We start from the raw sequence: 27,151 nt of genomic DNA on the forward strand, positions 1-27,151 counted from the left end.
TCAGCTGTGAGATCTTTCCTCAATATGTTTGTCAAGAAAGAGACCTAACAACAACTTCTGGCCTACACACACACACACACACACACACACACACACACACACACACACACACACGGTGGCTTTAAATGACTTTATGACTTGGTCTCTTTCTTCCTATACCCAATAGTAGAACAGAAACTCAGTAAGGGAAGAAACTATATCTTTAACATTTTCTGCTTGCCATCATATGCCTGTGCTTTGCACAGCTCTTGATAACTGCAACATTCAGTGTGGACTCAGTAACTAAGTGTTGAAAGGTTAAGGCCATAAAACCAGCCGCGGAGTCTATGCCCAGGGCCATGTCAAAATCAGCCACCCTTTCTTTCTGCATTTGCCGGGTGTTGCAGAACCATGTCGGCTTTGATCAGCTTTTCACTTTTCGCACTGCCCTGCTGACCCTTTCTCCTCGCTAGGTGGCGGTCATGCAAGTAGAACTCACCGCCCTCCAGCCTCAGCTCATCCTTACCTCTGAGGAGACCGCCAAGATGATGGTGAAAATTGAAGAGGAGACCAAAGAAGCAGATGCCAAGAAATTTCTGGTGCAGGCAGATGAAAAGGAAGCTAATGCTGCTGCTGCCATCTCTCAAGCCATCAAGGTATGACCCGCCGAGAGACACGAGAAGGCTCAGAAAGAGTGGGGGAGTGTAGACCTCCCTTTTAACTATGTGGAGTGGCCTTAATAATTTCGCCAATAGGGGAGTTTTCCAAATCCCCAGTTTGAAATGAATGAAGGAGGCTTTGGGGCCAAATATGCTCCATCCTACTCTGAGTCAAAACCAAGGCTCAGCACAAGCTGATCTGATCTGTTAACTTTCCCCTTGTTCGCTCTGCCCTGGCTACAGTGCCCTGCTGGCTGTCCCTTCCCCAGGGCCACTGCACTGGCTGCTCTCTTTGTCTTTAGCTGTCCCCATGCTGTCTTCCTCACCTCTGTCACATTTGTTCAGTTGTGCCTAAAGTGTGTAGATATAGAACAACAACAGCAAAAAAAGTCTTTTGGATGGCAGAATATTGAACCTAGAGGGCCCCATTTGAAGGTGCTTTGGATACTGGAGAAAAAGTCCTGAGAAGGGATGAGTACACATTAAGACAGCAGAAGGTAGCCTCCTTATTGATGTGACATAACAGGTCTCAGAACACCCTTGGTAAATGATTCCATTTGGGGATCACAGCCACCTTACGAATGACGCTGTCAGGATCTGAGAGTGGCTAGCACTGGGGTCCGTGGTGAACTGGTCTCACAGAGCAGTGTAGATCACTAACAGGAATATACACTAAGGCTCAGGGCAGTTAGACTAAGGCATTTGTCCCTGTGCCTTAAGTGATTAGGGAATTCCTTCAGCCGTTTTCAAGCATGAGTTTGAGCAAGAGTCAGTCTGTCTGGCATCCATCCTAAATAGGTCATGGGTCATTTTCTTGAAAAGTACAGGCCTTCCAATTGACATTTCTCCAGTGAATCCCGAGACCTGACCTCTGGTAGATGTTTTTCAGAGAGCCTGATCCCTCCCTGTTCTCAGAATTCACAATGAACACCAAGTCCTAGATTGTGAAAGTTAGTTCAGTTGCAGTCTTGGTGGCTTTGACAGAGGACACAATGGAAACCATAGAAGATAGCCACTTCCAGATGCCAGGAACCAGACTCCAGTGGGTGATTTGTCAGTCAGTGGTAAAATGATTATACTAGACACAAATATTTATTAAACAAGTATTTTTAACAAATATTTATTAGAAACCTATTATGTGCTGGCACATTCTTAGTCAGGGAAAATAGGAATGAATGGGATAAACCAAATCCTTTCCCTCCTGGAGATTATACTCTCTGATACTCATTGCCTTGAGTCCTTCTAACAGCTCTACAATACACTACAACACAACACACACAGAATCATTCCCAGTTGAAATACAAGGAAATCATGACACAAGATTTTTCCAAAGTTACATGGCCACCAAATGACGTGATCAGCATTCAAACCTAAAGCTCTTTGACCCCCAAACCCTGGCATTGGACTATGATTTCAGAAGTTGCAAACTGGCAGCTAGGGACCACATGTATCATGGGATGCACAGAGTATTCCATCGATTCACTCTGAGACAGGGTCTTGATATGTATCCCAGACTGACCTTGAGCTCAGGATCCTCTTGCCTCAGCCTTCTGGGTGCTAGGATTACAAGTATGCACGTCACAACCACACTCAGCGATGTTTTATTTTAAGTCAGAATTAGTTAACATTTAAAATGCAAACAGTTTCAAGTAAAAATTCTGAAATTTTTGCTTTTCCTTAGAAAATAAAATTGGGACTCTAGCAACATTGGCTCTGCTTTCTTGGGTTGTACTCATCCACAGGCATAAGAACATGCTGTCCTTCTGTGTTCACTCACCGAGCTCCATTCAGTTCAGTCTCTGTTCTCATCTCAATGGCCTGGCCCCCAAATGTGTGGGACTTTCCTACTCTTCCGTGATTCTGTACTGTAACCAGGCAGCCAGAGCTCAGTGCCAGCTCTGCCCCTTCCTCAGTCTCTACATCAACAGATTGAAGGTACTAAGGAAGCAAACAAACAAACAAACACATGGACGGGAGAGATTTCTCAGTGGTTAAAAGCACCAGATGCTCTTGCACAGGACCTGAATTAGGTTCCCAGGACCTGCATGGTGGCATACAACTATTTGGAACTTCAATTCCAGGGGCTCCAACACCCTTCTCCGGCCTCCACAGGCACCAGGCATATATGTAATGCACATACATACATGCAGCCAAAATACTCGTACAAATAAATAAGTAAATAAACAAATTAGTAAATAGTACATAAAGTGTGAGCATGTGCCAGAGGTCCACATTAGTTGTTCTCTGAAACAGCTGTTGTTTTTCCTCTGCCCAGTGTGGTAGGTAGTCTAGCTTCTCACCAAGTGTAGGAACCATCTGGCAGGGAATGTCCCAGCCAGGATTCTGCTCTGGAATGTCAGGGGAAGCAGCAAACCTGCTAGGTCAGGAGAGATGAGCAGTGGTGTGGGGTTTATGAAGAGCTGAAAGGGACTTCTCACCACACCCTGGGCAATAAACTGCCACCTTGGGTTTCAGTGGGAAGGGCAAGGTCTGTTGATGTGCCATCTGAGCTCCAATCCTGCAAGTCCTGGAGGTGAGTCAGGTGGAGGAAACCACCCAGGGAGGAGAAGAAAGAAGCCCAGGCTTGCTCCACAGTTTCCCTGAGATGTTCTTGTGGCCAGTCTCCTCCTGAGGTTGCCAGGGCTGTGGTCCTTCTCTGTGTGAGAACTGCTGAATTTGTCCACTCTTGTAAACCTCTAAAGACGACATAGTGTGGGAGCGTGTGGAACACTGGACCTAACACATACCAGAGGCTCCACATAGCAAGAATTCATACAGAGGAGATTGGGAAACTGCAAAAAGTGGAGATGGGCCTCCCAACACTTGATTCATGAGGACAGCAGTTTCTTGAACTGGCGGGTTCTTGCCAATCATGCCACATGCCTGTCATCCCAGCATTTGGGAGGAAGAGGTAGGCTAGCCTGGACTGCTGTATACACCCATCAAACAAAGAAACAAGGACAACTAGCCAGTTCTTCTAAATCACTTCTTCCCCCTCCGTGAGGGTAATCTTCCAAAATTACTGCAGCATGGATTTCCTTTCATCAAAATACACGGGTTCCGTCTCTGACAGCCTTGATGTTCTGTGCATTGCTGACACTCAAGGGCCATTTTAAACATACAAACACCTGTCATAACAACACATGTGAAATTTTTTTTAAAGAATTTATTTTAGAAACTTTTTTAAGTCTCAGCTCTAATTTGAAATTTCCTCCTCATAGCTGTCCATATGTTACTTGACACAATCACAGTGTGATTGTGATTTTCACAGTACTTTCTTTTATCTTAAGAGCTTACCATGAATGTTATGTCATTTAGACATTGTGTGTAGAGATATGTATGATATATGTACTTGTTATTGTGGATATGTGTACATTTGTGTGTATGTGTGGTGCTTGTACTTACTTTATGTGTATGTGCTCATTTGAGAGTGTGTGTGTGTGCGTGCATGTGTGTGTGGTGTATGTGCTTGTTTTGTGTGTGTGCAATTTGTGTATGTGTACTTGTAATTGTGTGTGTGATGTGTATGTACTTGTTATTGTGAGTATATACACATCTGTGTGTATGTGTGGTGTATGTACTTATTTGATGGGTGTGTGCTCATTTTTGTGTGTGTATGTGTGGTGTATGTACTTGTTATTATGGGTGTGTGCACATCTGTGTGTGAGTGTGTGGAGGACAAAGGTTGACATCAGATGTCTTTGCTCAATCAGGCTCCACCTTTATTTTTTGAGACATGATCTCTCACTGAACCTGGAGGTCCCTGATTCAGCGAGGTTTGCTGGCAATGAGTTTGACCTCACTATGCCCAGCTCTGTATGTGGGTGCTGGGGCATGAAATTAGCTCCTCGTGCTTTCACGGCAGGCACGTTAGCCACTGAGCTGTCATCCCAGCCCCTCACAGAGACAGCTCCGTGACTATGGAGAGGAGGTATGTTACGTACTGAGTGACCGCTCCTCTGTTGGGCATGAAGTCCATTCCCTCTGCTCTTTGATTTTAGTGTGTTCTGTCATGTCGAGTGGTATTTCTCGACAAAGCCACTGACAGTCACCCATGGAGTTAAGAACGCAGATGGCCAGACCCCACCTAGATGGAGTGACTCAGACTCTCTGGTTGGAGATGCTCTTGGTGATGCTTGGTGACTGATGCACAGCCACTGCTGGGAATCCCCACTGCAGAAATGTCCCAGTGAGGGGTCCTTGAGAGCCACCTGACAAAGCAGCTTGCAGGAAACTGAGCTGCAGGCCAGGCTTTGTCCCTTGGAAGAGGAGCAGAGGTGCCAGGCTCTGTCACAGTGTGAAGTGTGGAGAGGCCACTAGCTGTGAGGAAGTAAAACCACTTTTATTTTGTTTGCTTACCACAATAAACTCATGTTACAAAGACTTCAACACATGCTGCTTTAACTCACCTAGGAATTGACCTTCTCAGCTTTTAATACAAGTACTCAGGAGATGGAGGCAGAAAGTTCATGAGTTCAAGGCCAGCCTGAGCTACACAGCACATTTGAGGACATTAGGGGATACAGAGAGAGACCATGCCACAAACAACTGAGATTCCCTTGTGAGATCCTACTTCAGTCATAACTGGATGCTCACCCTCAGATTCAGTGAACTAATAGATAATTCACTAAATGAGGAATTATCTAGAAGCCCAGCTCTGTGACTCACCAACTGTATGACCTTGACTAATGCATTTTCGTGTCTTGGGAGTTTTTTTTTCCTTAATGGAATTTGAGTTTCTAACTAACCCAAAAGAGCCCTCCTAGTTGTGAAGTCCTATCTTAGCAAGTTTCTTTCTTTTTTAAAGAACTGAGATATATGCACTTGCCTTTAATGCTCTCCCTTTAAAGTTGTACAATTCAGTACGATTTTGTACATTCACAGAGTTGTACAAACATTAACACATGTAATTCTAGAACATTTTCATCACCCTGGAAAGAAATATATTCCCTTTAGCCATCTTCCTCCTCCTCGACTTCAGGTAACTACTAACCTGTCTCTGTAGATCTGCCTGTTCTGAACACTTCATAGAAATGGAGCCGTGTAACAGATGGCTTTGTGTCTGGCTTCTTTCACTTAGCATGGTATTTATACGGTCCATCCATGTTGTAGCAAGCATAGAGGCTTCATTTTATTTAATAGATGCATGCTGTTACATTACATTGATTTTATGTTTAAATTAACAACGAGAGACTGGTGAGATGACTCAGTAGGTAAAGAAAGGTACTTGTTGTCAAGTCTGAGGCCCACATGGAGAGAATTGTAATTCCTATGAGCTCCATGGTACACACACACACACACACACACACACACACACACACACATTAATTAATTAATTGATTGATTGACTAGAAATAAATAAATAAATGAAAGGTAAAGCAAAATTAACAAATAGTAAAAGCCAGATAGGGTTAATGAACAGATCAAATTTAGCAAACAATGACCAAAGCGTACACTGTCCCATTTTCCTGACCTCAACTCTGTCTCCAGCTCTGATGCAGCTCTAACTGCCATCTCCATTTTCCATCCTTCGCTTGCCTAGCAGTCTACCCTGTTTCCAGGCTTCACTCTATCCCTGACTCCACCATAGCCTATCTGAGGATCTGCAGCCCATTCCAGACCCACCCAAGCCTGACCTCCTACCCCTCCTACCTCATTTCTTCCCTTACTTTACCCTAACCCTGATCCCTGTCTCTCAGCCCATCCTGACCAATAGAAGGGAAGCCACCTCCTATCTCTGCAAAATTTGTTCAAAACCACTGATTAAGTTTTTGCAGAAACAAATTATAGGTTTAAAATGAAAACAACAGATGCAGATTAGATATGCTAATGAGGCAGTAGTGTCAGGGATGTAGCTGGGTGGCAGACGGATTGTCTGAACTCAATCCCCAACACTAGGAAAAATAAAAATCAAACTAAACAATAAGACCAACAAACATTCTAGATATCTTCAATTTGAATACTCAGGAAGGAGTCTTTTTTAAAAAAAAAAAAACAAACAAAAACAAAACAAGAAGAATAAACTTTCCCAAGGTTGCCATAAAAACCAGGTGTAGTAGCACTCCCAGCACTCCAGTGGCGTAAGGGAAAGTGAAGACAGGAGGATTCCCAGAAGTTCAGGAGCAGATGAGCTGTAGGAGTCCTTGTTCAAACAAAGTGGAAAATTAGAACTGACCCCAGAGGTTGTCCATTGACCTCCACATGCATCCAGTGGTAAGCCTGCATACCCACAAATGTGAGTGTGCAAAAAACAAAGCACAAACAAAACAATTCCATTTTTTTAGGAATTAGATCCTAGGTACCAAATAGAGTCCAACAGGAAGAATTGATTCTAGTGCTATACAGTCTAGAAAGGTAACCAGAGTCTATGACAATTTTTACATATTTCACAATGCCTAAAAGAGTTAAACATCTCGCGTCACATAAAAATAAAATATTTGTAAAGATGTGAAATAAATACTTATTGTCCCGGTTTGAGCAGTGCCTCATATTTTGAGGTCACAAGCAAAGGTTCTCAAATGTCTAGGGCATCCAAACTGCAGCCACAAGAGGCTAGGCATCAGCTCCTGTTGCCACTGAAGATCAGGCCTTCAGGAATGGAATTCCCAGGGGGAAGCCCGACCCTTAAGGGCATCTGGTCACTGAGAACCTTTCCCTCTTGTCCTGTGTACCAGGCACTGGTCACCCTATCTTTTTGTCCCTATTCGCTACAGAATGAATGTGAGGGGGACCTGGCTGAGGCCATGCCAGCGCTGGAGGCTGCACTTGCTGCCCTTGACACCCTGAACCCAACCGACATCACCCTAGTGAAGTCTATGCAGAACCCACCAGGCCCTGTCAAACTGGTTATGGAGAGCATTTGCGTCATGAAGGGGCTGAAGCCAGAGAGGAAGCCAGACCCCAGTGGCTCCGGTAACTGCTCCCACTCCAAGCCATCCTGTTTCTGTTCCCGGCCCTTGGGTTTAGAGGAATTTGGAAGAATCAGCATGTGCATATATGTTCAAAGAGCTTAGTGATGCTTCGTGTGTGTACATGTGTGTATGTGTATGCATGTATGAGGGTGTGTGTGTGTGTGTGTGTGTGTGTGTGTATGTGTGTGTGTGTAAGCCAGAGGTTGACACTGGGTATCTTTGATCCATTCTCCACCTTATTTTTTGAGACTCACTGAACCTAGAGCTTACCAATTCAGCTAGACTGGCAGGCCAGCAAGCTCCAGGAATCCTCCTGTCTATATCTGTATGTGGGACTACAGGTGTGCACTGCCATACCTGGCTTTTCACATGGGTGCTGGGATCCCCCTGCTTTGTATAGCAAGCATTTTGCTGAGTGAGCCATCTCCCCAGCCCCCTTGTTAATGTTTCTTGACCAGTCTTTAGCCACTCAGTCAGTTGAGAAGATGCAGGTATCTGTGTGTGGGAATGAACATCATCAAGGCCTCAGATTGCAGATCACTGCAAGAATGGAGGTCAGGCAGTGCCAATGTGCAAGTGACCACATACAAGAGAAAGTAGGAAACTGAGAGGATAAGACACAGGACACACAGAGAAAGGGTAGAGGGAGGAGAGAGAGGAGAAATAGAGACCCAGACATCATTGAAGACATGGTCCTTCATGTATATCCATATGCACTGTATAATGTAGGCCCATGGGCGTGGCTTCTGTGGTCCTCTCCAATGATGAAGGAATCAGAAGTGACATTCATCCAGCTCATAGTGGAGCAGTTAGTAGGCTGAGGCACAAATTCAAGGCTAGTCTGGGCTTACATCTTAAGATTCTGTCCGTAACAGATAATCCCTGGAATGCTGGGGCCTATTGTTCATGTACATAATTGGCTGCTCCAACTGCACAGGATATGTGCTCAATCACATGTAGGCAAGAAGTACATCAGGATGTATGCTTGCTTCTGATTGGATGAATGTTAGAAGTACCTACATAGTCTTATTGGTTTTTACCTGTATAAGCCCCTGACTAATGTAATTTGGTGCCATATTCTAGCATGAGTCTTGGGTATGGACCTGGCCAGTATCCATAGTACTGACCAATATTTAATAAAGCTTGCTTCAAATTGGCTCAAGAAAAAAAAGACTCTGTCCATAGATAGATAGATAGATAGATAGATAGATAGATAGATAGATAGATAGATAGTCAACAAGATATAAAGAAGTCCGGTCTGATCTCAACTAGTTGCCACTTATAGCATAGGCAAAGGGCTCATGGGAAAGGACTTGAGATCATGGAGGAATTGAAGGAAAGTCCTTCAAGACCCAAGTCCAGAGAACAGAGTACAGATGAGAAAGATAAGATTTCCTGGATTTCCCCGGCACGGAGTGTAGAATCCTCCCACACCCCCGTATTTAAGTGGCAGCTACTGTAGAATTTTACATCTCAAACAAAATGTCTCAATACATCCCTGCTTCCTACACTGAACAGGTAAGATGATAGAAGATTACTGGGGTGTGTCAAGAAAGATCCTTGGAGATCTAAAGTTCTTGGAAAGTCTTAAGACATACGACAAAGACAACATTCCCTCGGTGATCATGAAGCGAATCCGGGAGAGGTTCATTGATCACCCTGACTTCCAGCCAGCTGTCATTAAAAACGTGTCATCTGCCTGCGAGGGCCTGTGCAAGTGGGTGAGGGCCATGGAAGTGTATGATCGAGTGGCCAAGGTGGTGGCTCCCAAAAGGGAGCGATTGAAGGAAGCTGAAGGGAAGCTGGAAATACAGATGCAGAAGCTGAACCAGAAACGGGCAGAGCTGAAGCTGGTGGAGGACAGACTCCAGGCTCTGAATGACGACTTTGAAGAGATGAACGTCAAGAAAAAGATACTAGAGGGAAATATTGATATCTGCTCCCAGAAGCTGGTCAGGGCAGAGAAGCTGATCAGTGGTCTTGGTGGAGAGAAGGACAGATGGACAGAAGCTGCCCGGCTGCTGGGGATCCGATACAATAACCTGACGGGGGATGTGTTGGTGTCCTCTGGGACTGTGGCTTACCTGGGTGCCTTCACAGTGGATTATCGGGCCCAATGCCAGAAGGAATGGTTGGATTGTTGTAAGAACAAGGTCATTCCAGGCTCCACTGACTTCAGCCTCAGCCACACCTTAGGGGATCCCATAAAAATCCGTGCCTGGCAGATAGCTGGGCTTCCTGTTGACTCCTTCTCTGTTGACAATGGCATCATTGTGTCCAACTCCAGACGTTGGCCCTTAATGATTGACCCTCAGGGACAGGCCAATAAGTGGGTGAAGAACATGGAAAAAACAAACAAGCTGTCTGTCATCAAGTTCTCTGATACCAACTACGTGAGGACTCTGGAAAACGCCCTGCAGTTCGGCACCCCGGTCTTACTGGAAAACATTGGAGAGGAGCTGGATGCCTTTATCGAACCCATCTTGCTCAAGGCAACATTCAAACAGCAAGGAGTTGAGTACATGAGACTAGGTGAAAATATCATCGAATACTCGAGGGATTTTAAGTTCTACATAACCACGCGTCTGAGGAACCCACATTATCTCCCTGAAGTCGCTGTCAAAGTCTGTCTCCTCAACTTCATGATCACACCCTTGGGTCTCCAAGATCAACTCCTTGGTATCGTGGCTGCCAAGGAGAAGCCAGAACTAGAAGAGAAAAAGAATGAGTTGATTCTAGAAAGTGCCGAGAATAAGAAGCAACTAAAGGAAATTGAAGATAAGATACTAGAGGTCCTCTCCCTGTCCGAGGGCAACATCCTCGAAGATGAGACTGCCATCAAGGTTTTGTCCTCTTCCAAAGAGCTGTCTGAGGAAATCTCTGAGAAGCAGAAAATAGCCTCCATGACAGAAACACAAATTGATGAGACCCGGATGGGCTACAAGCCTGTGGCTATCCACTCTGCCACCATCTTCTTCTGTATCTCTGACCTGGCCCACATCGAGCCTATGTACCAGTACTCTCTGACATGGTTCATCAACCTCTACGTGCACTCCCTAGCCCACAGCACCAAGAGCGATGAGCTGGATCTGCGCATCGAGTACATCATTGACCATTTCACCCTGAGCATCTACAACAACGTGTGCCGCTCCCTGTTTGAGAAGGACAAGCTACTTTTCTCCCTCCTCCTGACCATTGGCATCTTGAAGGAAAAAAAGGCAATCAGTGAGGAGATTTGGTACTTCCTTCTAACTGGAGGTGTGGCCCTGGATAACCCCTTCCCTAACCCAGCTTCTGAATGGTTATCAGAGAAGTCATGGGGTGAGATCGTTCGAGCCTCCTCCTTGCCGAGACTGAAAGGTCTGATGGATGATTTGGTACAACATACTGAAGAATGGAAACGTATCTATGACTCAGCCTGGCCCCACGAGGAGGTACTCCCTCAACCTTGGAAGTTCCTTCAAGCACTGGAAAGGATGGTGATCCTACGGTGTTTGCGGCCTGACAAGATGGTGCCAGCCATTCAGGACTTCATTAGTGAAACCATGGGAAAGGTATACATCGAAGCCCCGACCTTTGATCTCCAGGGATCCTATGTTGATTCCAGTTGTTGTGCACCACTGATTTTCGTACTGTCTCCAGGCGCAGACCCAATGGCAGGTAAGGGCAGAACACTGTATGGAAAATACTGAATGTCCAAACTGTGGGAGTTGACAGCAGGTGTCACAAACCTAGCTGGCCTTGAGTTGAAAGACAACTAACTGTGGTATTTCACCTTTCTTTCCTTCCTCCCTTCCTTCCTCCCTATACGCAATCCCTCCTTTTCATCTTAATATTTAGCCCAGGATAAATAATAATCCTCCTGCCTTAGACTCCCAAGTACTGGGATTACAGACATATGCCACAAGGCCTAGCTCAAGCAAAGCATTTGACTGAATAAAGCAAGTGAAAACTTCATTTCCCTCTTAAGGGAAACAGCCACTCCTCAGTACCCAGCAATCATGACATCTGGGAATATGAGCCCAGCGCCATAAGATCATCTGATTTTTCAAAAGAATCCAGGGATGGAAAACTTAACCATCATTTTTAAATGTTGATAACTCTTTTAAATTTTTCTTAAAATACAATAAGGATGGGCTGTGGAAACAGCTCAGTGGATAGAGCACCTGCCATGCATGCATGAGGAAATCTTATAAAGCTGGACAGTGCATCGTGTGTCTGTAATTCAGTGTAATTCAGTGCTCTTATGAAGAGGTGGGAGGCAGAGACAGGAGAATGCTCAGAGGCTGACAGGCCACCTGCACTTAGAATACACAGTGGTGAACAAGATGGAGGGTGAGCCTCTGGGTGAACTCTGCACACACACACACACACACACACACACACACACACACACACACACAATTTTTTGTAATGTGATAAGGGCCAAGCCCAGTATTACATTATCTCTGAATTTATCTTTATCTTGAACTATTTTCTCTATTGTATCTTTAATTAAAAAATTAATGCCGGGCGGTGGTGGCGCACGCCTTTAATCCCAGCACTCGGGAGGCAGAGCCAGGCGGATCTCTGTGAGTTCGAGGCCAGCCTGGGCTACCAAGTGAGTTCCAGGAAAGGCGCAAAGCTACACAGAGAAACCCTGTCTTGAAAAACCAAAAAAAAAAAAATTAATAATAACACTGCATATAGTATTTAAAAATCAGCAAGGTATAAGACTGTGGTTCAACGGGGGTAGGATTTTGTTTCTCCCAGGCACATTTGACAAAGTATGGAGACATTTTTCTGGTTACAGCTAAGATGCAGGATGTTGCATCTTCAAGAAATAGACCAAGGATGCTGCTCACCATTCTACAATACATAGGCCATTTCTTACAACAGAAGGTGGCATAGCCTAGGATGTCAACCATGCTGAGGTTCCAGGTACCTGGTGTGCAATCTAAGACCCATCTTCCTGCTTGACTTCCCCAGAGCAAACCCCTATTAGCAGTTGGATATATCTTTCCAGAGTTTGTACAAGTGGACTTGTTAGGGCTGCTGACAGGAACTGAGCTGCTTTCTCTCCTGTCAGATTTTCACACTCTTGTTTTCTCTGCTGCTGAATAAAAAAATAGTGCAAAGGATGCAAACGGCAAAATAGATGTTTTCTGGGGAGTTTGGCATGTGCCCTTGACAATGAAAAACTTAGCACATCTGACCCTGGAAGGAATACAGAGGAGGGAGCTGAGGTGAATTGGTTCCAGGTTCCTGTATGAACCAAACATTCATGTCAAGGAGCAACACAACCCCTTTCCTGCAACCTTGCCTTTATCACCTAAGTCTGTGTTTCTTTCTATCTATCTTTTTTGTTCTTTGAGAATTTCATACAATGTGTTTTGATCATCTTCATTCCTCTTAGATCCTACCCACCTGACTCTGTGTCCTCTGTCTTTCTTTTTAAAAGAAACCCATCAAGTCCAACTATGCTCCCCATATACTCTTGGATATGTAGCCTTCCACTGAACAGTGATTGATTTATTACCAGCTACACTCTTAAAGAAAACTGATTCTTTTTCTCCCAGAAGCTGACGGTGGCCAATAACTCCTCAGTTATGGGTGAGACTTCATGCCCAACTCCACTCTCTATGCTGGGGTTTTATCTGGTTTGAGCTTGCAGAGTTCTTGTGCATGCCATCCCAACTATTGTGGGTTCATGTGTGCCACTGCCCTGCTATGTCTAGAAAGTACTATTTCCTTGTGGTCATCTACCACCTCTGGCTCTTAAAGTCTTTCTGACCTTGCTTCCAAAATGGTCCCTGACTCTTGAAAGGAGGGGATATGATGTAGATGCTTCATTTAAGGGGTGAGTATTCTGCAGTCTTCTAGTCTCTGCTCCTTGACTAGTTGTCTCTGTTTCAATCACCATTTACTTCAAAAGGAAGCTTCTCTGATGAGAGTTGAGAGATGTACTAATCCATGGGTGTAATGATAGATCATTAAGAGTTAGTTTAGGGCTGGAGAGATGGCTCAGAGGTTAAGAGCACTGACTGCTCTTCCAGAGGTCCTGAGTTCAATTCCCAGCAACCACATGGTGGCTCACAACCATCTATAATGAAATCTGGTGCCCTCTTCTGGCCTGCAGGGATACATGCAGACAGAACATTGTATACATAATGAATAAATAAATTAAAAAAAAGAGTTAGTTTAGTACTATGTCTGGTTAGCAAAATAATGGTAGTGGGTTCTCCCTTAGGACCCATGATCTGTTCATAGCCTGGTAATGATACAAGGTGTGGGTTTCATTTGTGGAGTGGAACTTAAATACAGATTTTAAGAAGCGGTTGGTTGCTCCCATAATGTTTGTGTCACTGTTGAGCCAGTGGGCCTGCCTTGTCAGTCCAGTCTTCACTGAAGCTTGCAAGATTCATAGCTGGGTAAGATTATTATTACTAACTACCAGCACCTCCCACAAATAGCACCTTCCAGCACTATTAAAGCTAGCCAGTGGGAATGAAGCTTCCAGGTAAGTACTTGCTTAGTTTTTCCATGTTCTATGACCCAATATGTGGTGATTTGAGCAATAGGGTCTCGATGTCAGATTCTGGAGGGTAACCAATAGCATTGGCAGCCTGCAGTGTTTGGGAGTCTGTGGAATCTCACTGGCCAATAACTCCATAACAGGTAATCCATTCCCAGTACTAGGCTGTTTATTTGTTAGCCTGTGGTATCTAATAGGCTAACATGTAGATCCATTATAGGATGACCCCAGTTAACTTAAAAGTTCTTTATGTGTCATTTTTATAAAAAGAACTAGTAAAGTCAAGAAAAATAAAGCAGAGAAACAGGTCAAAGGTCTACATATGGTCTAATGATGACAGTGATGCTGGATGACTCTGGTGGGTGATGTTCTACAGGTATAGAGGACAGGCTGGTAGTACATGCTGTCTGGTTGTCTTCCCTTTCCTCATTAAAACTATTGGTAGTTGGAGCAGAGCGATGGCTCAACCATTAAGAGCATTCACTGTTCTTACAGAGGGCATGGGTTTGGTTCTCAGCACCAACATGGTGGCTCATTAACTATCTGTACTCCAGTTCCAGGGGATCTGATATCTTCTTCTGACTTCTTTAGATATCAGGCACACATGTGGTACACATACATACATGTAGGCAAAACACTCATATGCATCATATATATGGACTACTGGAAGGCCAGGCATGATCATACAAGCTACCCGTGGGCCAGGCATGACCATAGGAGCCAGTTCTCCAAACCTCCACCTTTTCCCTTATAAAGTCTCCTATCATCTTTTCTTTTTTTTTTTTTTTTTTTTTTTTTTTTTTTGGTTTTTTCGAGACAGGGTTTCTCTGTGTAGCTTTGCGCCTTTCTTGGAACTCACTTGGTAGCCCAGGCTGGCCTCGAACTCACAGAAATCCACCTGGCTCTGCCTCCCGAGTGCTGGGATTAAAGGCGTGCGCCACCACCGCCCGGCTCATCTTTTCATCTCATGTAATGGCTCTCAATTTTGGTTGCCCTCGAATTACATGGAGAGTTTTGAGAAAATTTTGGTTGTGACCTAGGCTAAACTGAATTAAAATATTTAGGGTGAAATCCAGGCATCCTGTTTTATAAAGAAAGCTTTTTGGCTAATTCCATTGTGTGAACCACTGACTTTAATGGCATCAGCAGACTTTTAAAAATCATTTCCAGCATCCGTTATTACATTAGGGGCTGCAACATGGTAATATTTTAATTCTTTCCTTCCCTCCACATTCATTAGCTGAGACTCTTCTTTAGAGAAGAATTTTCCTCTGTCAACTCTCTGGTTTACTCTGAATGTAGTTCCCACAAGGCGAGCAAAACAAATGCTCCATTCTTTCTGTTCTTTTGCTAGTCATCTGGATATTGAGTTGGTGCTCTGCTGACCTCCAAAGAGAACAGTGGACTAGGAAGAATTGTGGGGTTTTTTGGTGCCATTGTGAATATATAGAATGTAACTAGGTATTTCAGATGTGGTGTTCAACTCTACTTCTGTCATGGTTCTTTTTCTAAGTTGTTCTGTTGTGTCTGATGCTCAAATTGGCCCTGTAGCTTATAGGAGTTCCTATTTTTCACATACTTTTCATAGATCTTGATCCTCCTTGCCTTCTAGAACTCCCATACATTCTAGACACATCTGGAACATTTTCTGTCCCAGACCTGGGAACATTTTTTTAGATGGAGTCTCTGTGGCCAGGCTGACCTCAAGCTCACTATGCAGCCCAGGCTGCATGGTCACTCTGTCTCAGCTGTCCCAGTGCTGGGATGACATGCATACACCACCACACCTGGCTTGGGGAGTAATTCTTGAAGGAACTCCAGATCTTTCAGCAGGCAACGGTATGCAGAGACCAACAGAGTGCCAGAGGTGCTCATGACTCCCGAGAGACCCACCACCTATACACCTTATTGTCCACTCCTTCTTTCATTGGCTGTACCTAATGTGAGAAACAATGCTTCATAATGCAAGGACAGGGTTGCAAACTAAAATATTTACCTTTGTTTCTGGAGAAACCAAGCATCAGCCTGAACAAAATTGAAAAAAAATAGTGGGCTTTTCTATTCCTAATCACATTTCCCTGACCTCTCAATTCCTCATTAGCTGAGTACTTCAAGGATGTGTGGTTTTTCCTACTTACCTAGTATTGTTCCCACCTCAAATTCCTGTCCTTCTGGGGCTCAAAATTTGCCCTTCTCTTTCCTGACATGTCGGCTCAGTCATGCTGCAGACTCTCTGTAACTTTTCAACCCTAACAGAAACATAAATACACCCAGGCACCAGCTGCTGCTAGACAGGGACAACTGGCCTAGAACCTTCTGCTTATCAGTGGTACAGTGTTGGGCTCTTAATACTGAAAATGGACCATAATGATTTATTTCGTATACTAGTCCACTCTGTCAATCAAAGCTTTGAGACTTTTTCTCAAAATGTCTATGCTTTCTACTTCTAAAAGCTCTATTAGCTTTTTGTTTGGTTGGTTGGTTTGGGGTTTGTTTGTTTGCTTGTTTGACTGGCCTGGAATTCAATATGTAGACCAGGCTGTCCTCTAACACACAGAGATCTGCCTACCTCTGCCTTCCCAAAACTGGGATTAAAGGTGTGCACCCCCATGACCAGCCTTATAGTCCCACTTGTTTTGTTCCAAATTTGTACATTACTTACAATAGAATTCTGGGTTTCACTGTGGCCAATACGCCATCTTTATTTATTTTCAGATGTATTTCTTCCATGGTAATTTCCTGAGACTACTCATTTGCTAAGGCTGTGTAACAAAAGTACAATGAACTGATGGGTTAACAACAAAACTTATTTTCTTGCAGTTATAGAGGCTCCAAGTCTGAGACCAAGGTGTTTGGAGTGATTTCTTTCAAGGCTTCTCTCTTTGGATCATTGTTTTACTTTTAAAACTTGTTTGTTTGTTTGGTTGGTTGGTTGGTTGGTTTTGGTTTTGGTTTTTTGAGACAGAGTTTCTCTGAGTAACAGCACTGGCTATCCTGGAACTCTTTGTAGACCAGGCTGGCCTTGAACTCACAGAGATCCACCTGCCTCTGCCTCCCAAGTGCTAGGATTAAAGGCATGCACCACCATGTCCAGCACCTGTTTTTATTTTAAAGTAATGTAATTTATTTAAGATAATATTTGTTTGCCTTTTAAAAATATTATTTTATGTGTGTGGATGTTTTGCCTGCATGCATGGCTGTGTACCACATGTGTAGTGCCTGTGCCCGAGGAGGCTAGAAGAGGACATGGGATCCCCTGGGACTAGAGTTAGAGACGGTTATGAGCTGCCATGTGGATGCTGGGAATTGAACATGGGTCCTCTAGAAGAGCAACAAGTACTCTTAACTGCTGAACCATTCTCTCTAGGCCTCTGCTTGTTTATTTTTAAGAAAGGATCTTTCTAGCCCAGGCTGCCTTAGAACTCACTATGTAGCTCAGACTAGCCCTAAGTTTGGGATACTTCTGCCTCAGCCTTCAGACTATTGGGGTTGCAGACATGCACAACCATTCTTAGTTCTCTTTGGCTTATTGATGGCCATCTTCTGCTTTCACACAGTCTTCCCTCTGTGCAGCCACGCCCCTACCCTCTGCTCTCATATACTTCTTCTCTGAAGGATGTCTGTCAGTTATATTGGATTAGGGTTTACCTTAAAGATATTATTTTAACCTAGTTGCCTCTATAAGACCTACCTCCAGTCACAGTCACACTGTGAGAAACTGAGATTAGCACTTCAATGTGTGAGTTGAAGGAGCATCATTTGACTCACTCAGAGATCACACCTAATCCTTGGAGTATTAATTCTGATTGTTCTATGTGTAGACTATCCCTTATCATGATAAAAGATAGACTTCCTGGTGTGGCTTATACTTTTATAATGACTTCCCCATAACCAAATTTATAACTTTGTGGAAACCTCATTGAGTTTTAAGAGTGTCCCAAAAGGAGATGGCCCCAACCTTCACCACAGGCTTGGGAGCATGGGCCTAGGAGAGCTGATTCTGCCCCTCACCTAAGGGGGCGGTTCCAATGGCCCAGACCAACCAGCCCAGCTGCCATGGAGACCTACATCCTAGGCCTTGGGTTGGCCTACCCTAATATCTGCCCCATCTATGACCTGCTAGAGTGCATGAAGGAACTGGTCTTATGGAACAATAACCGCAGGATCTCCGTGACTCAGGGCAACAGCAGGATGTCCGAGAGGCGTTTCAGTGAGGGTCCAGTGATGATGGTGCGCCATAGCCCAGAGGCCTTGAACCAGACCAATGACTCATTGTAATGAAAATTTTATGGGTGGGGCTGATTGGACGAAAGGGTACACTGTGACACACTGCAGCTCCCAACGGCACTGGGATGAATGAAGAGGTATTGGAAAGATGGGGGAGTAAGGTGGGTTTTTTCTTCATTTTGTTTCATTTTTTTAAATTAATTTTATGGGGGCATACTGCAGGGGTGAGGGGCAGAGATGGAGGGTCTGGGAGGCAAGTGGGATTGGGGTGCATGATGTGAAACTTCCAATAATCAATAAAGAATTATGTTTTTTAAAAAGTGTCCCCCAAACAGAACAAGTTTGCACATGTAGACACTGATGCTCCAGGGATTTAATTTTATGTGAAATTTCTCAGCTAGGGACTCCCCAACTAGAGACTACTGTGGATTCATGCCCCTCATCTCCATGTGGAATGAGCTTGGTGTTCTGATTTCCCACTGAAGCTCTGTTCACTTTTCCACTCCAGCTCCAGTTCAATAGCTCCCATGAGTTAGGAGCCAGATTTTTGGCCTTTTTAGTCTGAAATCACAGCCCATTGAGGATTTTAGCTTTATACAGAAGTCTTAGTTGCAGCTTCCTGTCCCTTAAGAGTACAAAGCTAAAGCCAGGCATCATGGGGCAGATTTGTAAACTCAGTACTTGGGAGGCGGAGGGAGAAGGATCACAGGCTTGAGTTAGCCTGGACTATATAGCAGGAAACACTGAATGATAATGATAAAATTAATAATAATAATAATAATAATAATAATAATAATAATAATAATAATGTGTTTAGAGAAAATGCCAAACAGGAGTCATTGCTGCTCCATTTGCAGACCTCTCAGATCTCTAAAACTTCTGTAAATGAGATACTGATTTAGGATGGAACATTACTGGAATAAGTTCAAAGAGAAACAACACATGGCTCTTTTGGGTACGTGAACACAATGTTTGACTATTAAAGTTTGGGTCCATGTTTTAAGAATTGAAATGTCTGTGTACTCAACCAATAAAGTCTCAGTTGTAAAAGAGTATAAAAAAAAGAGATACTGATTTAGAAATTAACAGAGGCTAATGAATTTATTTCTAAAGCTAAAATGTCAATGTGTCCCTCCTTTTGCATCATAACTATTAATCTGGTCTTAGCTGGCTCTTCTTTCAAAAACTTCTTTCTTCCTGGTCTCAGGTCTGCTGAAGTTTGCAGATGATATTGGCATGGGAGGTACCAGAACACAGACCATCTCCCTTGGCCAAGGCCAAGGTCCTATTGCTGCCAAAATGATCCACAAAGCCATCCAAGAAGGGACCTGGGTGGTCCTACAGAACTGCCACCTGGCTACCAGTTGGATGCCTGCACTGGAGAAGATCTGTGAGGAGGTTATTACCCCTGAGAACACCAACACGGACTTCAGGTGAGATGCTGCCCCAGCTGAGCAAGGCCCTGGGACCCAGCTCAAGCTCTAGACGGCATTCTGATAGCTGACAGTAAAAAGAGGGAAGGGACATTTCTGCCCTTGAGAAAGCTCCTAGGAGAATCGTGTTGCAGGCAAGTATTCTTTGCTTTTCTGTTGCTATGATAAACACCATGACCAAAAGTAACTTGGACAAGAAAGCTTTATTTCAGCTTAAACTTCCAGGTAACAGTTCACCATGGAGAGAAGCCAGGGTAGGAATTCTAGGCAGGAACTCTAGGCAGGAACCTGGAGGCAGGAACCGAAGTAGAGGCTGTGGGGGAATATCGCTTATTGGCTTGCTCTCTCTGGCTCATGTTCAGCCAGCTTTTCTATATACCCTAGGTCCCTGTGGGAGTAGCCCACAGTGGAAGTGGGGTGCTCCCACATCAATTATCAGTCAAGACAATCTCTTACAGACATAGCCACAGGCCAGTCTGATTGAGGCAATTCTTCATTTGAGGTTCACTCTTGCCGGAGCTCTAGGCTGTTTCACACTGCCAGTAAAAACTAAATAGCCCGCCAGGTCATAACCGAACAAGAACCACAGGGCACAGAAAATGGGCAGGAGTGTTGGAGCAGGTCTGAAGAACTGATGATAGTCTGGGATTTTGTAACATGAATAGGAGTTTTCCAAGAGGAATTCCAGTCAGAAAGGACAGCATTTCTGAAAGTGAAGAATAGCGAGACGTTAGCCTGTGAGTCTGGGAGATACGGGGCAGGAAGTTGTTAGAAAACTTGATACAGATGTGTTGGTGAAGGTAGACTGACTGTCAGAAAGGCTTTGGGTTTTTTTTAATTTATTTTAGTAGGATTTAGTAACATTTAGGATTTAGTAACATTTGTTGTTACATGTCACTGGTGTTTGTTTTGGTACAGAAGCCTGAACAGGTCAAAACAGAACGTGACTTCAGATGTTAAAAATGCTTTTGTTCAGGGATGTTCATCATTACAAGATGTTCAGGTCAGACTGGGCTGTGCCAGGCCAGGGCCTGGTCCAGGGACATAGGAGCCACCTTTCTTCCTTCTACTTCATTCTGAATTTCCTCTTGGGGCTTTACTGCCATCTTGGGCCCTGGATCCTGGGGACAGGAAAGTTCAGACTGAGACAGGAGACAAAACGGGATCCAAGCTGCTTAAGAGGCCATAGCATATCCCCGTCTAGAGCCAACCTGCTGCTCACTGGTGGGCTATAGCCCGGACCAAGCCAGGTGTTCCAGAGACAGCAAGCCAGATGTGCCCAGAAGGAAGGTGACCACATGGTCTTGTCAAGTCCCCAACAAAGTCCTACATGTGGCCCACACTCACCTGCAGCTGCTTCTTCCAGGAGAGCACACAGAATTCCTGGGCCATGGAGGCTGCAAGGCAAAGACCACTGGGCAGGCTATGGGGTGTTACAGCTTAAGAATCACATGGAGAGGTGGGTTAGCAGTTAAGATCACTGACTGCATTCCCAGAGGATCCAGGTTCAACTCCCAGCACCTTCATGGCAGCTCACACCTGTCTTTAACTCCAGTTCCAGGGGATCTGGCATCCTCACACAGACATGCAGGAAAATGTATATAAATAATAATAATAATAATAATAATAATAATAATAATACACATAAAATAAAAATAAAAGTTTTTTAAAAAGAGCATGGTGTGCCTGGCATGGTGGCACATGTCTTTAATCCCAGCACTGGAGGAAAAGAGGTAGGCAGATCTGTGTGAGTTTGAGGCCAGCCTGTTCTACATGGTGAATTCCAGGACAGGCAGAGCTACATAGTGAGAGAAATGTCTCAAAACAAACAAACAAAAAACAATCACGTGATGTGGTATTCACCAAGGCATGTCCCTGTGTTAGGTAGGATGGCACAATACCATTGTACCCTGAAGGTTCCGGCCCTCTATAGGGCTCAGCTACAGTCCCTGTGTTTGAAATCAGAGGCCAGCAAGAGTTAAAGGAGGGTCTTTAACAGATGTCCTCAGCAGGAGTGCTGCCAGTTTGGGAGAAAGGAGGCCATAGTTACCAGAGAATTCTCGATTTGATTTTGGTGAAAATGAGAAGTTCTGGGCAAGCTCCAGCCAGCTGTCCTCCCTCCAACAATAGCTAGAGGGATGGGGCAGTGAAAAGGTCACACCCCATAACCCTCTTTCCCTGGGATCCTGCAGATGGTGAACATGTTTTCACTCCAACCTTAGAATGCTTAACTTGGAACTCTTCAGGCCAGACAAAACCCTTGAGCTGTGTGCTGTAGAGGTCAATCATCCCTTAGAGCTGACACCTGGCAGATAGTCCCTGGAAGATTCAGCAATTGCACAGGGTCTAGAATGGGGGACCAACATGACCCTTGGAGGCTAAAAGAAGAGGCCAGAGTTGAGAGGACAGCACAGGCTTGTTTTCTAAGGGGAAACTTGTGGACCAGACACCAACATGTAAGAGCCTTGCAGTTAACATTGTTCAATAGAGGAGATGGTTTTATATATATATATATATATATATATATATATATATATATATATATATATATATATATATATATATATAAATATATATATATATATATATATATATAAATATATATATATATATATATATATATATAGGCAGAAATTCCTATGATGCTCCCTATGAGGAGCTTTACCACCAACTGCTGTAGTTGTGGAAGAATGGTTCTGGCCAGCAAGAAAGGGAGGCCTGGTGTCTGGCCAGTGACCACCTGGAGGTCCCACATGCTGTGTGTGGCCTCAGATTCACTGGCACAGATTCCCTCACACAGTCCTTCATGACCAGCATTAGACAGATGAAACCAGGTGTCGTGACAAGCTCATATTCCAGTGGTTCTCAACCTTCCTAATGCAGTTCCTCATGTTGTGGTGACCCCCAACCATAAAAATATCTCATTGCTACTTCATAACTGTAATTTTGTTACTGTTATGAAATATAATGTAAATATGTGGTGTGCAGGGTATCTGATATGTGACCCTCTGAGGGGTCAAGACTCACAGGCTGAGAACCATTGTCCTATGCAGGGGACCCAATCAGGCTTACCCATGGGACACCCAGGAAGACCTGTCCTCAGTGATGGGTTCAGCACAGAGACACAATGCTGTGGGTAGTGACTCAGATGGGCTTGTCTATAGATTCAAGATTGGCAGAATTGACCCAGGTCTCGAGGCAGAAGTTTTACACGCAGCATGAACAGTGTTCAGTCATGTTTACAATGTCATTGGCCTTCTCTGCCTCACACACCAGCAGACTCTCTGTGCATGCCCCTGCTGTCCAGCCCACCTAGATAGCAGAGTGCTTCCTGTGGGAGTGTGAGGCCCAACCCAGGACCATAGGAACTGGAGAGAAGACACAGAACCTGGTGTCCTTCTGTAGCCAACCCAGGCTCAGGGTCACCTCTTCAAATGCCCACCACCTCTCCCTGGCACAAACGCCTTAGTTCTGCACTGAGGTCCTGAGGACCCATAGCCTCAAACACAGGTGCAGTGTCCTGTCCTAAGACAGACTCCTCTAGCAATCACATTGGCCTATAAGCCTCCACTCACAAGCAGCAGCCCAGAGCATGTTACCCGCATAGCTTTAGGCAAGTCACTCCTATGCCTGGGTCCTGGGGTCCATGCTCAATCACCAGATAAGACTGAGCAAGACTGCTCTTAAAATAATTACATGTTGTCTAGCGCCATTGCTTACTCCTCTAATCGGTATTTCTGGACTTTACGGAGTTTTTGTCAAACAGAAGTAGCAGTTGCATTCATAGACTGAAGAGTAGAACCAGACAGGCTTTCAACTCACTTTCACATTATTCCAGGCCAGGGAATAAGATTGGCTTGTGAGCTAAATCCAGCCTGTTGCATTTCTGATATGGCTTGCCATCTAATATTTAAATATCTGAAAAAAAACTAAAAAATTAATATTTTATGACACATGGAAATTATATGAAAATCAAATTTTGTTGTCCATACATAAAGTTTTATTGAAAAATGCTCATAAATATTCATTTATTATCTATGTCTAGTTTATTTGAGCAGGTATTATGTAAGCCTACCAAGTCTAAAATATTTATGATAATTGGTGATAATTATCATTTATGAAAATGGTTAATAGTGGTAGCTATTATTTTTGTTATTATTTATCAATATAACTTATTGCATCACTCTGAACAGCTGGGTCTTTTGTATTTCCAGACTCTGGCTAACTAGCTATCCATCAGAGAAGTTTCCTGTCAGCATTCTCCAGAATGGGATCAAAATGACCAATGAGCCCCCGAAAGGGCTCAGGGCCAACCTTCTTCGTTCCTACCTCAATGACCCTATCTCAGACCCTGTGTTTTTCCAAAGCTGTACAAAACCAGTTATGTGGCAAAAACTGTTGTTTGGGCTTTGCTTCTTCCACGCTATTGTCCAAGAGAGGAGGAACTATGGAGCCCTAGGTAAGACAGCATCTCCAGATGACCTGGGGAGGGACCACAGGTGGAATCTACAGCTTTGTGCTGAAATGGCGTGGCCAGAAAGATAATACACATGCTCTAGGAATGACTTAGCAAATATTTATGCTAAGTATGAATTGTTATTTGCCTGAGATTCAATGTTCACTTACTATCCTTTTTTTTTCCTCTCTAAATCTGGCAGCCTTATAACCAAGTCAGTGTGGGGCATGGGGATGGGGAAAGAGTGGTACTCGGAGATGGGAACACAAGGACCTGAGTGCCATCCCAGCATCTACACAAACAGCTGACCTGGTGGCATGCATCTGTGATCTGTAATCTCAGTGCTGGGGAGGTGAAGTGCATGATCTGAGCTTGCCAGACAGCCAGCCTAGGGAGCTCCAGGTTCCAGTAAGAGACTTTATCTCAAAAACATAAGGTAGATGGCATCTGAGAAATAATACCCCACGTGGACCTCTTGCCTCTACATGTGTGCACACACACGAACACACACACAAGTGAGGTTCCAGAATTAGGGGATCTCCACCTAGTGAGGTAGATAATGAGTGGAACATATTCATTTTAGGCGTGATCTCCATTCTCCAGAGCTGTCACCAAGGAACCTCCAGCATGTGGGCTAACTGTCTTTACATGTGCAGAATTATGAAAGACAGAAATACACCCGGGCACTTGCCTGTACTTTAAAAAATCATAATGCACTGATTTATCGATGGAAAGTAACTAGTGAGTAACTAACTAACCTTGTTAGGAAACTATCGGACTGCTCTCATTGTATCTTCCATGGTGGATGGCCTGTCTCACCTATGGGCTGCTTTTGATCTGGTTAGCAGGTTTGGAAGGACCACTGTGGGGACTCCTAGCAGAAACTGTCCTCGTGGTAGCTCTTTGTGGTTCTTCCTTTCCTGCTTTTTTAAGAAAGTAATTTCTGAAGTTAGTATACACGGTAATTAATGGGTTTCATTATGGCATCTCCACATACATGTCTCATGCTTTGTTCTTGTTTGTTCCCTTCCCCAACTGCCCCACCGACTCCTCTGCATCCTCTTGGTGATTCCCTTCCTCCAACCCCAGGTAGCCCTACAGGCCCTGTGACTGTCCCTGGATGATGGAAAGGAGGGGACAATCCTGGGCCTGCCTTTCATGCATCATCTCCTCCACCCCATCCTCCCCCTCCCACCCCTAGTCTCCCTCTTTCACCCCTCCCCCTCTGACCTCATCAAACCCCTCCCATTTCTACCCCTATCCTCCCCCCCATACCATCCTCCTCCTCCCACTCCCTCTTCCCCCTTCTTCCCCATCCTCTTCCTCACACCAGAACTCCAGAAATCTATGCAACCATTTGTCTCAAAACCAATGATCCCATTGTTCATTTTTCAGCATATGAGTTTTATTTACATTTTTAATTGGAATTTGATTGTTTAGGAGGGAATTAAATTTCTTTGCAAGAGGCTAGAGAGAGGGTTCAATGTTTGATAGCGTTTGTTCCTCTTGCATAGGTCCCAGATTTGATTCCTAGCACCCTCATGATGGATCACAAATCTGTAACTTCGATTCCAGGGGATCCAATGCCTCTAGAATTCTGACCTCTGCAGGCACCAGGCACACACATGGTACACAGACATATATGCAGGCAAAACACTCATGCACATGACATAAAAAATTTTTTAAAATTGAAAAGAATTCCTCTGTGAAATCATTGACCCCAGTTCAGTGGCGGTTTCTGTAAGACTGGCCATGCGGTTCTTCCATGAGTGCAGGAAGAAGCCTCCAGACCAGCTCCACTGGCTGCCCAGCCATAGCTCCTGCTCTCAGCTATGCTGTACATGTTGTTTTTGGAGCCCAAGGCTATGGTGATATTGTGTTCCCCAAAATACTGTGCACCCTAATAAACTTATCTGGGGTCAGAGACCAGAACAGCCACTAGATATAGAGGCCAGAAAATAGTGGCATACACGCCACTACATCGTAGCATTCCACAGGCAGAGATCCACCTGGATCTCTGTGAGTTCAAGGCCACACTGGAAACAGCTAGGCATGGTGACTCACGCCTTTAATCCTAGGAACTGATGGCAGAAAGCAGAAAGGTATTTAAGGTGTGAGGATGAGGAACTAGATGCTGGTTAAGCTTTTAGGCTTTTGAGCAGCACAGTTCAGCTGAGAGGCATCCAATCTGAGGAAACAGGATCAGCTGAGGAATTGGCAAGGCGAGGTAGCTATGGCTTGTTCTGTCTCTCTGATCTTCCAACGTTCACCCCAATACCCAGCCCGGATTTGATTTTATTAATAAAAACTTTTAAGATTCATGCTACACCATGCTTTACCACAGTCTTCCAAGTAGGCTGAGTAAATCCTGTCTCACAGGTCCCAGGATGTTAACATCTTCCTTCACAAATGGGGAAATCCATAAGGAAACCAATTTTAGAACGGATGTTTTCTCAGGCAGAATGGCTGCCATATTGGCAATAAATCAAGGCAAATGGTTGGCTGGGTGCTGGATGCTCACAGGGCTGGAAGAGGCCCTTGATCCACAATGATGCTTACCTTCCATGCTCAGTCTCTGAGTGGGGATTAAGAGCTCTCGGCTCCTGAGCCTGTAATTCTCTGCCTCTTGCAGGTTGGAACATCCCCTATGAATTCAATGAGTCCGACCTGCGGATTAGCATGCGGCAGATCCAGATGTTTCTCAATGATTACAAGGAGGTGCCCTTTGAAGCTCTGACCTACCTGACAGGTATTTATGGACAGAGCTTTGCTGCTCTAATCGTCTGGTACCATTTTCCACACTCATGCTCTTCAGCTCCTTCCTTCCTTACTCACCCCCTCCCTCATTCATTCAAAAAATACTCATCTTTTGCTAGTGCTTGTTGTCATGTTGGACACTGTAAAAAATAAAACCAGAATTAAGATACAGGCTTCCATGGTCAGGTGGCTCAGTCTAAGAAAATGTAAATAAA

At 44.4% G+C, this 27,151-nt stretch overlaps 1 protein-coding gene across 1 annotated transcript in view; it reads left to right on the forward strand.

Moving 5' to 3' along the window:
- Positions 1 to 27,151, forward strand: part of Dnah3 (dynein axonemal heavy chain 3) — a 160,887-nt gene that overhangs the window by 118,232 nt on the left and 15,504 nt on the right. Inside the window, 6 exon segments of the mRNA XM_059267791.1 lie at positions 453 to 635; positions 7,352 to 7,550; positions 9,068 to 11,209; positions 19,498 to 19,723; positions 23,938 to 24,182; positions 26,812 to 26,928. Of these exon segments, the coding sequence (XP_059123774.1) occupies positions 453 to 635; positions 7,352 to 7,550; positions 9,068 to 11,209; positions 19,498 to 19,723; positions 23,938 to 24,182; positions 26,812 to 26,928 (3,112 nt within the window).

The sequence above is a fragment of the Peromyscus eremicus genome, chromosome 1 (genome assembly GCF_949786415.1).
Source record: "Peromyscus eremicus chromosome 1, PerEre_H2_v1, whole genome shotgun sequence".
NCBI classification, from domain to species: domain Eukaryota; kingdom Metazoa; phylum Chordata; class Mammalia; order Rodentia; family Cricetidae; genus Peromyscus; species Peromyscus eremicus.